This window comes from Cetorhinus maximus, chromosome 11 (genome assembly GCF_964194155.1).
Source record: "Cetorhinus maximus chromosome 11, sCetMax3.hap1.1, whole genome shotgun sequence".
Lineage (NCBI taxonomy): Eukaryota > Metazoa > Chordata > Chondrichthyes > Lamniformes > Cetorhinidae > Cetorhinus > Cetorhinus maximus.
The window spans coordinates 77,798,972-77,813,232 of record NC_135889.1 but is presented as its reverse complement, the minus strand read 5'-3'; the positions used below and the strand labels follow the sequence as shown (position 1 = coordinate 77,813,232).

Below are 14,261 nucleotides of genomic sequence, written 5' to 3'. Positions count from 1 at the left end.
TTAACATTGTTAGCTCTGGTTGTGAAGAAAACACTTTAATATGGACAAAACATTCATAGAATTGTAGTGTAGCGCAGAAGGAGACCATTTGACCCATCCCTTTTGCACTGGCTCTTTCAACAAGCAATCTAGTTAGTTCCACCCTCCCAATCTTTCTCCATATCCTGCATTTTTTTCAGTTAGTTCCATTCTCCCAATCTTTCTCCATATCCTGCATTTTTTTCTCCTTAAAGCCGTCACATCCTTATAAAAGTGTGGTGTCCAGAATTGGACAGAAATCTCCAGCTTAATGTACACCCTATTTTTTTTTTTTGCGAGTGTGTAGACAATTTGTTTAAGTATGCAGGCCCCTTTAAATTTTTATTGCATGGCCATGCATGTGTGATAAGTTAAACAGGCAGACTCGTGTGAGCTTTGCACAAGAACTTACTGGTTGCTGCATGGCCAAACAGCTTAGAGGAATCATATGGACTCAAAACGTTAACTCTGTCTTCCTTTCCACAGATGCTGTCAGACCTGCTGAGTTTTTCCAGCAATTTTTGTTTTTGTTTCAGATTTACAGCATCTGCAGTATTTTGCTTTCAGCTTAGAGGAATGTTGCCCCAACCACTGCCAAGCGAATATTTTACATTCAGTTTAGTATGATTTCCTGGCTTTCATACTTGATGCCTCTATTAATGATACAATATAAATTGCTTTGTTAACCTGTCATGCAAAGATTTGTGCACCCCTTGTACAGGTCTTCCTGCTGTTTCATCCCCTATAAAATTGTATCATTCAGTATCTATTTTCTCTCCCCATTTTTCCTACCATACTTTTCTACACTGAATTCCATCCACTTTGTCTGTCTATCTGCTCATGAAGCCTATTACTATTTTTGGTCACTATTTGCTATATTTTCAGGTTTTATGAGAAAAGAACCATATTAATTCAAAAGGCAGCATTTTTAGATAAGTGAGCTACCCACACAGTACAGCACATTTTCCATATCTTCACATGTGACATGGAGCCTCACCAGTAATCAGGCTCAAGTTGAGAATCTCGTTCCCTGACCGTACATTGCAATTCACCACTCCAGGTGATTCTATTGTGCAAAAGTAGATCTCACTGAAGCTTTGCAAATTCCTTCCTAATAATAGACCAAGTTTTTCAAATGTGGTCCCTTACGAAATTTATCAGTTTGAGCAAGGTTCTGCCAACATTACTGACTCATCCAAATAAAATGGCTATTTCTTGTGGAAGTAGGTTGGTCTGCTTAGTAGTTTTTCTTAAAGCTAGGTTATTGTTGAAATTGAGAACTGATCACAGAAAATCATTATTCATGTGAATGCAATTGTCTGGGAAGCAGCCATGATGCTTTCATTGTGCATCAGTTCACAGTACGTGCATGATTTGAAGGAACAGAAACATTGGAGGCATGGTTCTTAGGAGACCAAGATTCTCCTCTGTCTCCGTGGCTGCTGACTCTACCCACCCTGACCATCAGGGTCCCTTCAGAAAAATACATAGAGCTGCACTAAAATACAATATTTGAAATTAAAACTGCAATTAGTTTTCAAAAATAACTTGGCCCAAAGCCTCAACCACTCAACATTTTGACTACTGAAACAAAATCAGAAACATTATGGAAATATACAGTAGGTTCATTAGCATCCGTGAAAGAAAAAGCTAAGCAAATGTCTTGATTACAAACCTTCTGTCAATTCTTAGGTAGTATTAAGCATTTTGTGTTAGAGTTTTGATTGTCTCATCTGTCTTTGATTATAAATCTCAGCATTCACTCATTCATTTTGTTTACTAACAACCGATTAATATATGGTAACTTAACTGTGACTAATTGCTTTCAATCATCTTTAGTCTTATGGAGGATATGTCACATCTATGGTACTTGGAGCTGGCAGTAAGCTATTCAAATGTGGAATTGCAGTTGCCCCTGTGTCAAACTGGACATATTATGGTATGTTCTGATAAATATTTAAATGTTTAGATTATAACAACTTTTACGTACCAAGTAAAGATATACAATTTAAAAATAAATGAACAGTTATGACTGTGTCTGGTGGTTTAGTGGAAACATGTCTGGCCTTTGGTAGTCAGGTATGCATCTGATTTTGCTGGTGATATGGAAGAATCTACTTCCAATTTGCTCAAGTGGAAAACCTGGGTAAGGAGATGGTTGTGATCTTTGGTAAGAATTATGCAACTTACAAACCTAACAAAAGCTGACAAACAGCTTCAAGAAGCTGGCATATCATCCAAAATTAGACAACTCAAGAATAGGCATGATTATTAGCTTATACTATATGAAAACAAGTAATTACATGAGATTGTGTTTTAAGCTGTGGGTATACCCGGCATTCTTTCATTTAAGAGGGAAAAAGGTTGTGCGTAAAAGCTTTGAAGTATCTAAATATGTAAATTTTGAAGGCACAAAATCAATGGTGCATTTATAGGAAGGATCCAAAGTTATGGGGCAAAATTTCAGCGATTGAAGGCCGTGAAAATTTGCTCCGCTAGTCAGTGTGCTGGCAGCAGCCCACCACCTGGGTCAGTTACTAGAGGCAGAATTGGGGGCGGAATGGTCGGCAGGTAGCCAATTAAGGTGGGTAGGTGGCCTTGTCAGAGGCTGACTGGAATTTTCCAGTTAGCCTGCAGGTTCCTGAAGGCACTGAAAACCAGGCAATCTGCCTGAAGGCAGCTTCCCATGGCAGACCCGGGGTTGGAGGGCTTGGGGGACAATGCTGCAGGCAAGCTTTAAGGCCCTGCCCCGCCTGTCTGTCCACAGCTGCAAGCTGGCTGCCCTGTGGAGAAGGACCCCTCCCCTCCACCCCCACAATGGTGACCCTGCCGCAGTGACTATTTGTTTTAAGTTTTAAAGTTGCTGAGAGGATGCCTCAAGATGGAGGCACCCTCTCACTCCCTTACCTTTCACAGCTGGCTACAACTCCTTATGTATTGGAGTGACTCCGACTGGCTCTCTAGCTTTGAGAGTCCAACCACCATCCTTTTGGACAGCGAACACGCCACTGGTTGCTAAGAATACAAGATGCTGAGAGCTCTTGACAGGGTGGATGTGGAGCGGATGTTTCCTCTTGTGGGAGAATCTAGAACTAGGGGTCACTGTTTAAAAATAAGGGGACTCCCATTTAAAACTGAGAAGAGGCGAAATTTTTTCTCTGAGGGTCGTGAGTCTTTGCAACTCTCTTCCTGAAAAGGCGATGGCAGCAGTCTTTGAATATTTTTAAGGCAGAGCTAGATAGATTCTTGATAAGCAAGGGGGTGAAAGGTTGACGGGGGGTAGGCAGGAATGAGGAGTAAGGTTACAATCAGATCAGCCATGACCTTATTAAATGGTGGAGAAGGCTCGAGGGAATGAATGGCCTACTCCTGCTCCTTATTCGTATGTTTGTATGTTAATTGGCCAATTGAAGGAAAATCACTACTCTATGACTGTTTCCAACAGTGTGACATCTTAATTCCCATTTGACCATGATGTTGGGGTCCTGACCCAAACCAAAATCGTGCCCATGGTCCCTTGAGAAATATGAATTTTTACATTAAAATTATGCATTCTATTAATTTTCAAAAAATTTATACTTCACAATTGATGCATTTTAATCCAAAAAAGTAAATGCAATGGGATATAAATTTTCAACATGGTATCATTTCACTAAAGTTGCTTTAATGTAACTACCCCACATCAAAATTCCGCCAACCAGTTTACAATGACACGCTGTTCCTTCAGAACTTGGTGCACAGAAATACGGTACCCCATCCAACTTACCCATTTTTTCTTAAAGCCACTCTCTCCTCTTCCACACCTCCCATTTCACACACTGGCACTCCTTTTCCATCCATAATTTGACCCGGTCCTCCTCTTGTCCCCACTTAATTCAAACGTGAGCATGTCTTCTATTCCTTTTCAAGCTGACAGCTTTCTCCCTCTCCCAGTTCAAACTAGCACTTTTCCCTCCCGCAGGCTTGATTGAAAGGATAATTGTCTGCCACTTACTATAAAATGGGATAACTCTTTCCCTTCACAACATCCACCTCTCGGTCCCAGTTCAAACTAACATTATTTTTAGCTCCAGCTCCCTCAGCTGAACTTAGTGCACTTCTCTCTCCCTTAACTCATGTGCTATTTAATGTCTCCTTCAACTCTATTTGACTCTCTGAGCCAAATTTTCATGCCTCCATCCATGTCAGAGCAGGGGCGGGGTGGGGGGAATGGGAGGTGCAGTGGATTTAAAAGGGTGGGTGAGACCCAATTCTGGGAATCCTGCCCTCATCCCCATATTGTGGAATTTTATGGCTCTGGTATAAGGGTGCAGGTAGCAAGCCCACACTCAGCAATCCCACCCTTGCCTACTTCATTGCGGGGCAGGCATTTCAGACACTCTGCAATCTTGATGGAGTCGGACAGGCTATTGCTGGAGACATGGTTCACAGTTTCTCAGCAGAGTCATGAACCATGGGGAATTCCTAATCTGGAGTCGGGAACCTTTTGACAGGTAAGTTAAAAGTTGTTGCCAACCTCACATACCATATTTAGATGGTGTATCATAATTTAAGCATGTTTTAATGCAGTGCTTGATTGTAGGGTTTTGCTCTTAAAAGGTAAGTGGCTATTAAATTGACCAACAATATGAAAGTATTCAGATGCATTAGTGTGTTTTTTCCAGTGGAGAAAATGCTCTTTTGAATGCGACAGTTTGGAGAATCAGATATTAATGTGTGCAGGGGACTTTGTGATTTAATTCCCACATTGATTTAATGTCCTGACATTAGCTGAATTTTCAAAGCTCTTTTCCATTATCCATTAGGTGTAGTACCAAATAACACTGGCAAGTCATAAAACTGTCAATCAGACAACCATTCTTCCTCCCATTGAAGAAAGCTTTAATCCTCTAACACCACTTAGTCTTGTCCAAATAAACAAACTGGCACTGAAAAATCACTCCAAAGGAAGATAAAGTACAAGCTCATAAAACTGTCAATCAACAAAGCTAAAAGTTCCATTTACAGTTGTGTAAACAACCTTCTGCTGTGCTGAATCCATTTATGGATTTGAAACTCAGCCAAGCATTCATAAGTAGGATTCTATTGCACAGCTGTGTCATCAAAGGCTCTGAAACTAAAAACTTTGAAGCAGGCTGAACTGATGGCCATCTGGCTCACGAGATGGCTAATTTATTTTATTGGCAGGTTGACTATCTGCTCAGGGCAGGGGTGGCAATTGGGTAGCAAACCCAGGGAGTGCAGGCAAGAGCTGAAATTAAAAGCACATCAAAGAAAAGATTGCAAATGATTAAAAAAATATCATTTATCTGCCACTGAGCTGAAGACAGATCTCAAGGGGCATGCCTTCAACTCTTGCTGTCAGCGGGGAAGGCATCTTGCCATTAGGCCTGTCCAATCCATTTGCCAATGAATCCATGCTGCAGCCAGGAGAGAAAGTTCCTGCTGCAGCTGATGAGAAAGAGATGGATGTAGTTTTACATGCAGTCAGTTGCGTACGCCTCTGCTTTGCTTCTTTGACCACAAGTTCTGGGCTACTATCAGTGATTATATAATCCTATTAGAACTGTTGAGTTATTTTGCTGCATGTTTGAAAACAGTACAAAGTAGCATTTTAATTTTGCTTTGGCCAGATCTCTGCTAGTATGTTCTATGACTTATTCACATTGTGATTTTTAATGCTCATAATTCTGATTCTACAGAACATAAGTTGGTTTACACAAAAATACGCTTTGCAATGAATATATAAATTTGTTTTTTTTCTCTGGTATATAATAAAAAAATTGATTATAAGGTTGGTACAATACTGTTAGGAATATTCACCAAGATAAATGACATTTTATTTAGTAGTGAAGAAAAGATGTAACAATATAAAAGGTGAACCTGTTGTTTCTTCAGTTTTTGATAGAGGGATTGAATAAACCATAGACAAGAAAGCAACAATAACAGGAAACACTTATAAAATAAATACTTTACCAACAAATGCTATGCAGCCCAATAAATGCTAGAAACTGTTTCAAGGGGTGATTTTTGTCACATAATTTAGGTCCTAAAGAAATAAAAAGGTGGCCATGATGGGGTCTTAAGCTAAAAAGTCGGTTTAGCCCGTGTTAAGTGCAAGACATCATCTTGATAAAGACTAGGAACAGATGCCAAAAGGCTGATCAAATAGCTGATTGCCACATAAAATGCCTGGTAGCGCTCATTCAAGGGACTGCATGGCATTTTGTTGGCTAATGCTCTACTAACACCCTCTCGTAACAGCAGCCAGCTGTTTGTGAGTAAACATCGCATCGATGTCAATTTTAAGTGTACTGAGAGATACTCATCATTTCATTGCATTGTGGCCGGTCCTCTGAAAGACATCAGGAAACTTTCTGGAATACTTTGTGAAGACTTACCAACACTCAAATAATATTTATTGTGATTTTTTTCTGAGGAATTTACCAAAGAAAACCTTATTGGGTACCTTATGTGAGTCATCAGGAGAAAGAGAATGCTTGGTCATGGGCTTCTTGCTTAGGGATCTTACTTTTTCTGGATCAGGAATGGGGGGGAAGACTGGTGACCAGGCACAGCAAGATTAGCTGCTGCAAGAGAAAGGGACAGGAGTGCCCCCCCAACCCCCTTACCCCCATTCAGGTACAGATATTCTTTCCTCCTGGACCTCCTACATCAGGACCTCTGGTGCCACATCTGAGAACCTGTATGATCTCCCCCTCAGTCCCTGAGCTATCCTGCAATGTGCCGCTGTGTACCAGCCAGGGCACCCCACATCTTCAGTGGAAGTGGGTGCAAAGCTCCATGAAAATAACGTCCAATCAGCACTATAATGCTAAACTTGCAAGTGTCTGTTTAGCACCTCCCAGCAAGTTTGAATTATGGTAATGAGCACTTAGGACCAAAATTGTGTGCTAAATCCATATTTAAAACAGGTTAGTCTTTTTACCACTGCACCCATTTAGCACCTTTGTTCAAAATAATCCCTCCAACAAATAAAGTCAATGTCTGAGTTGACAGTACAACTAAATAATAACTAAAAGTTACTGTTGGTGATATATGTAAATTGTAATGCTTGTATCACATTACTCAACAATTTTAATAGGAGCACTATTTAAAATAAATGGATAATGCCTTTGTTAGAATGGAGAGAGGAATTTGTTTTCAAGCTCATTAAGTGTTCGTATGATAACATCACTGACAGTCAATTTATGTCTATGGTTATTAGATGAGTGTTTGCAGCTCCTGACAGCAAGGAAACAGCACAGCATGAAATATAATCAAAACAGCATGTGTTGATTACATGCGCATGAACCCAAAGCAGAACATATTAACATTGTACAGCATAGTAAGAAAAAGGCTTTAATTGTGTCCAGTATACTTAATGCCATAAAATATAAATCAGCTGAGAGTGATAAAATTTGAAGTCTGCAGTCACACCAAAGAAATAGATCTGGGACAGCAATCATCCACTGAAAGATAGGAACTCAAGTAAAATTGCTGCAATTGGACAATACAGTCACCTTGTAAACCATCAATGTCAATCTTAAGTTCTTGTGTAAAGACAATAGAAGAAAGATTGTCCATGATTGGAAGGGCCAACCAGAAAAAAATAGAGAATGAAAAACTCAAGGGGCTAAACATTCATTATGACCTGTTTTGAGGTACAGGGATCATAGTTTGAGGCTTGCTGGTACCCATTGCCTTTGAGGCAGACAGCACACAAACTTGGTGCTGCCCCCTCATTGACCCCCACATTTAGTGTTGGTCATGCTGCTGGCTGTTTGAGTGCTCATTAGGGAGTTGAGCAGTGTGTACTGATCTTGGGTTGTACAGCCAGCTAACTCCTCTTAAAGGCAATCCGCCCCTATTAAAGAGGAATTGCGCTCAGGGATAGCTGCTCAGTGCTGCTGGTTGCTTGCACTGACACTGACTACATTTAGAGCTGCATAAATGGAGCACCAGGGAAGAGAGAGGGCTTCTAGGTTCACGAGTGGGCCCTAGCCATGGGGGTGGACAGGAGGAGAGAGATTATATAACCTTGGAGCCCAGGAAGTCCGAAGAACCATCATCCAAAACGGATGGGAACAAGTGACTAGGAGATCATATAGGGCTGGATTTTACAGAGCACCGAGGTCTCTGACCTCGGCTAAAAAGGCTAGAGATGGATTTATGCCCCTCAAGGACAAGAAGTCTTCAGAAAGTTACTGGCCAATCAGGCAGCTGGCAGCTCTGTAGCTCCAGCAGTGCCAGGTGGGAGTCGTGGCCACTGCTGGGTCTACAGGCAACCCCAGTGGAGATCATTGCTGGAGCCAGACACCATGATAAATCAGAGGTGGGAGGAGGATTTCAGTGGGGTCAAGCTGGCAGGCCCCGGCGAGGGGGATGGGGGAAAAGGTTCAAGAGGCTAGGGGTGAGGGTAAAGGGGGAAGTGTGATCTTGGGGTGGTGGACCTTCGATGGGCCCAGGGGACCCACTAAGGAAGTTCTCCCTGCCTTGTCCAACACCAGCCTGCACAGCTAAAGCTGCAGGGCTACCCACTTGATTTGGACCTTGCCCTGCAGGTAAGATTGCAGTGGGGGTGCAATAAGGCCCTTAATTGGTCATTTAAGGACCTCAAGAGTCACATGGGTGGGCAGGCCACCCACAGCGCCACCGCCTCCCATAAATTTCACACAGGCTGAACATGAGTGGGTAAGTGGCGGGAAAGCCATGCACAGGATTTTACAAGCCTCCCCGGCCTTCAAATTCACCGGCGGTGAATCATAAAATTCAGGTCATAAGCTCTTCTACAGGGGTCTCAGATGGAGCAGCACACAGGAGAATGCTGATGGGCATTCACACTGAGATGCTGGATGCATTAGCTGGCCTGCGAGACAGCCTATTGTCACTGTTAAGGAGCTCGGAGAAACACAAATCCAACTTGCCAGAGAGCAGTGCCCAGAGCTTCCCCTCTCTGTAGCTTGTGCTCCTCTTCCTCCCCTGTTACAGGCCCAGGGGCACCAAAGCTGAAGCCCCCAAACCTGTTGCAGCCTTTGCGTGGACAGGTCACCAAATCCAGTACAACTGTCTGTCGCCACAAACTGGTCAGTTGGCAAGCTTTCAGTGTATGCATGGAACACCCACATAAACATCTTTCCCAACATGGGACACTGTATGGGCTGTGCCGGATGTGACCATCGCACACAGAGGACCTCTGGCCTCCATAGCAGGGGCTTCAGTGCACTCCGAAGACAATTCCACATCCAAATTCTTTTGTAGTTTATATATAATGACTATATAATAAATGTAAATATAAGTATGATAAACGGAGCATGGTTCATCCTATCCTAAGATGATATATCTTTGAAAAAGTAATAATCTATTTCTTACCTTCCTAATATTTTCCTGTTTAGAACATTAAAAAAATAGTCAGACAACACTCAGGCCTATGAGCTCACTCATTCTAATGGATCAGAAATTGGCAACTTTTTGACAAGATTCCTGTTAAAAGCAAATGGCAATGGAGTTGCATCGCTTGTAACATGCTTAAAGGTTAATTGTATTTCCCTGTAGTCAGCAATTATTCCATAGCTATGGCACGATTGGCTGAAAAGAAATCTGAGTTTTAGCGCATTTGGTTACATTTACATCCTTTTTGTGCTAAACGCAAGTTTCTTTAATCTTAACAGTTCAGATCCAAGATCCGTCAAAGCCTCTTGGGTTCATTTGCATAGCCGTACAGATCAAGTACACAGAAATATAGGAACACAAGACTTAGGAGCAGAAATAGGCCTTTTGGCCCTTTGAGCCTGCTCCACCATTCAGTGAGATCATGGCTGATCTGGCTGTGGTCTCAACCCCACTTTCCTGTCTGTCTCCTGTAATCTTTGACTCTGTTGTCTATAAAAAAATCTGTATAACTCAGCCTTAAATAAATTCAATGGCCCAGCCTCCACTGCTTTCTGGGGAAGGCAATTCCACATACTAACCGCCCTCTGAAAGAAAAAAATTCTCATCTCTGAATTAAAAGGGGGACCCCTGATTCCTAAACTGTGTCCCCTAGTTCTAATCTCCCCCACAAGAGTAAACATCCTCCCAATATCCATCCTATCAAGTCCCCGCAGAATCTTATATGTTTCAATAAGATCACCTCTCATTCTTCTAAACCCCAATGCGTGTAGGCCCAACCTGTTCAACCTTTCTCCATAAGATAAGCCCTTCATCTCAGGAATGAATCGAGTGAACCTTCTCTTAATTGCTTCCAATGCAATTAAATCATTTTTCAAATAAGGATATAACTGCTCCAGATGTGGTCTCACCAAAGCCCTGTACAGCTGCATTAAAACTTCCCTACTTTTATATTCCATTCCCCTTACAATAAACACCAGCATTCCATTTGCCTTCCTCATTACCTGCTGCACCTGCACACTAACTTTTTGTGATTCATGTACTAGATCCCTCTGTGCCACCAAATTCTACAATATCTCTCCATTTAAATAGCATACTGTTTTTCTATTTCTCCTGCTAAAGTGGGTAAGTTCACATTTCCCCTATTATATTCCATCTGCCATTTTTTTGTCTACTCACCTAACCTATCCATATCCCTTTGTAGACTCTTTACCTCCTCTTGACAACCTACTTGCCTACCAATCTTAGTGCCAATGGCAAATTTAGCTATCATACATCCAAGTCATTGGAGTAAATGGTGAATAGCTGAGGGTCCAACACTGATCCCTGTGCCACTCCACTAGTTGCAGCTTGCCAACCAGAAAAAGACCCAGTTATTAATTTAATAGATTTGTGGCTCTCCTACAATGGCTGTAGCTTTATACCCCAAAAAATTAGTCAAACAGCTCCCCCAGCACGTTAGACAAGTTTATCTGAAGATCTGGTGAACTGAAGGAAACATTAACTTCATTTCCTTTTAAAGTACTTCTTTCAACAATAACAACTCCAATTTATATAATGCCCTTACTGTAGTAAAACATCACAAGGAGCGTCAAAAGATGGGTTATCAAACAAAATTTGAGATCTAAACATATAAATATTAGTTCAGATTTGGTTAAAGTGGTTCTTGTTTTAGACATTTTTGAGCAGTATGAAAAGAATATTGATGAAGCATCCAATTTGTTTATCTGAAATTCCAGTGAGCAATCCAAGTGCTGCACCTTTCTTATCTGATTTGTGACCAGCCTGTTGCTGAATTATTCAGTTCGGACTGTTTTTTTAAGGTTGAACTCTAATTTTCATGCAGTCCAGGTGATTGTACCCAGTTTACACAAGATTTACGCCAATGACTACCACATTGAAAATGCAAATGAACCAATTCAAGAAAAATCATGTAAATGTTTTTCCTGGCCACTGGTGAGCACACATCTTTTTCCATCACCACAAAGACATTCATCCCTTTAATGGAGAAAAGCAAAGAATGCTTTCCAGATACTGGTCAATAATCTTCAAACATGCAAAACCGCCAAAAACACATTTATCTATACAACCTTCCTCGTGTGGTTGGGGAAACAGTAATAGTTCAAGTGTTGAAGTTAACGATCGATTCAATGGTTTCAGCTGTCGTGGTGTGAATGGAGTCCTTCTGTGCTGTAATGACTATAATTCTATGATTTAATAATATATAATTATGAAGTCTGATGCTAAATGTAAAGTCATATGCCTGAATTTTCACAATGACAGAAATGGCAGAGGTCAAAATCCGGAAGTTCTGTCCCTGAACATGGCACCTACCATTTTCGTGGGGACAGAAATGGGCCTGGGTTGGGATTTGTGCATGCCCATTTTGCAAAGGAGGCTGCTCATATAAAACAGCAGTGATCTCCAGTCATGTCGGCTTTTCGTTAGCCAGCAGTGGAAATCACAACGTGTGTAGATTAGACCTGCTAAGAGCAGGTCTAAGCTTTACAGAATCTTTTACAGAAGTGGCGTACCCCTTTGGATGCGGTCCTGGGCCACCTTTGGGAGGGGTACGTGCACTTTGGAATAGTTAAAAGTGGACATGAATGTGCAGAAAAAGTGCATAAACGCATTGGAACTGTCATGAAAACTGTCGAGAGGAACTGTCAAAAAATTCAAAAGCACTGTCCACCTGTCAAGGAATTTAAAACTCCTGCCCTTTAAATCTTTGGAGAAAAAAACTGTGGAATGTTAAAAAAAATCATTGCTTGCTATTTCACTCTGTCTATTGACATAGGCTTCAGGGCTATCATGACTGATTTAACAACCTTCCATTATCAGAGTAGGGTGCCTGTCATTTCACAGTTTGATTGACAGCTACAAATGGTTATAGACTCTTTGAAGTGGGACCATGAATTCAAATGCTTTTTTTTATAAGGGATTAAGTACCTTGAATTTAATGTTTCTTCTTACAATGGATTATGTAGTTGAAGGAATGCAAATGTAGTGAATGGGTTTTATGAATAAGAGTTTTTTTTAAAATAATGTCTGCAATAGACACTTAGAACTTTATTTTATTTAATTTTGGCATGGCTCCTGTTGTCTGCCCATGATGGACACTGGGTGAGTTGGCATGGTAGGTGTTAGAGCAAAGGGTGGCGGATGGAGACATGAGTTAGCACTGTTGGTATAGGGGCTATAAAGGGCCATGGGGGTGGATAGAGGATCATAGGTTGGATGGGAGATATAAGCTTATGGGTTGGGTAGAGGTGCAAGGGTTGCCATGGAGGGTATGGGGGGAGTGGGAGGGGTGCATGAAGTGGCTTGGGTTGGCATGCATGGGGCATGGGATGTGTGTGGTGGGGTGAAGGACTCTTTTTTTCAATTTTATTGGGTTTTTAAAAAATAACTTCAGCCTGTCTCTACATCCGTCACCCTCACACTCTTTCTGAGGCCACCTAGCTCAGAGGACTCCACCCCTGCGCCACCCCCCCCCCCCCCGCCCCCCCCCCACACCCTGAATTAAAAATTCCAAAACTTTCTCCTGGGTTGGGTTTGTAGAGCCGGTCGGGTAGGGAGCAAAAATGCAGGCCATAATATTCAATAATAATTACAAGATATTTTTCTATGTTTCTGAAAGCCATACAAACATTTTGTTTCCAAATGTGGCTCACAGAATATATATTTTACCTGAATTTTTTAAATAGAGGGAGATCCTTAAAGTAATGAGTTGTATCAGAAATGATCATCATAAATCAGAAAAGTAATGAAGAGCTATTGGCCAGGATTTTCCCGTCGGCGATTTGGGGGCAGGGCCCACTCGCCAACGGGAAAATGACGCGGGATGACATTGGGAGGAACCCCTGACGTCATCCCGGTCCCTTTAAATTTTTAGGAAGGCGGGCGGTCAATGAAATCAGCTGTCCACCCGCCGACCTGTCAATGGCCAATTAAGGCCATTAACAGGCTAATTGAGATTGTTAAAGGCCCTGCCCGTCCAACCTTAAGGTTGGCGGGCAGGCCAGGAGCCCCAGTGGACTTCTGATAATACATGAAACCTCATCCACTGGCAGGATGAGGTTTCATGTCCGTTTTTAAAAATTTTAATAAAGTTTATGTCGTTTTTATTAACATGTCCCATCTCGTGTGACATTGTCACATGAGGGAGACATGTTAATAATTTTAATATTTCTCTAATTTTTGACTTTTCTTATCTGCCAGTAAACTCCCTGAGACAGCACTTTGCTTCAGGGAGCAGTGTGCTCTTTCACATGCAAGCACGAAAGAGCTCACTTTGACAGAAGGGGAATCCCCCCCCCACCCCCACCCCCGCACAGGAAGCGCATAGCACTTCCTGTCGGGCAGGCCGCTGGGCGGGCCTTAATTGGCCCACCCACTCAAAATGGCGGCGGGCCCCATTTCGGTGGTGGGGGTCGGCTGTCCGCCCGCCGCCAAGCCGGTGGGGCCCGCATGCCCACCAAGGGCAAAATTCTGCCCATTGTAATAATTTAAATAAGGTGCAGGAGATATACAACATATAACAAATAAGTACTCAGCTTAGAAACTGAAATAGTTCGTTTAAATCTCATACAAAACAGAGAATAATTGTTTTTACAGATTTGTTTGAATATATTTCTTGTGTATTTATTCAATAAAAATTCACTCTGTCTTGAACATTATAGATAGTACATACACAGAGCGTTACATGGGCTACCCAACTGAAAAAGACAATCTTCAGTTCTACAAGGTAAGTCACAATTAAGTTTCAAATATATTGGTAATGATTTTAATGTTACTCACCAAGCTGGAAATCCACAGAATCATGTTGAATGCCAATATTATGCCCTGTCCAA

At 41.8% G+C, this 14,261-nt stretch overlaps 1 protein-coding gene across 9 annotated transcripts in view; it reads left to right on the top strand.

Moving 5' to 3' along the window:
- Window positions 1–14,261, top strand: part of fap (fibroblast activation protein, alpha) — a 111,351-nt gene that overhangs the window by 85,139 nt on the left and 11,951 nt on the right. For all 9 annotated transcript variants that reach the window (XM_078552288.1, XM_078552283.1, XM_078552286.1 and 6 more), the window contains 2 exons: window positions 1,858–1,957; window positions 14,091–14,155. In XM_078552288.1, coding sequence (XP_078408414.1) covers window positions 1,858–1,957; window positions 14,091–14,155 — 165 coding nt within the window. The remainder of the gene's footprint in view (window positions 1–1,857; window positions 1,958–14,090; window positions 14,156–14,261) is intronic.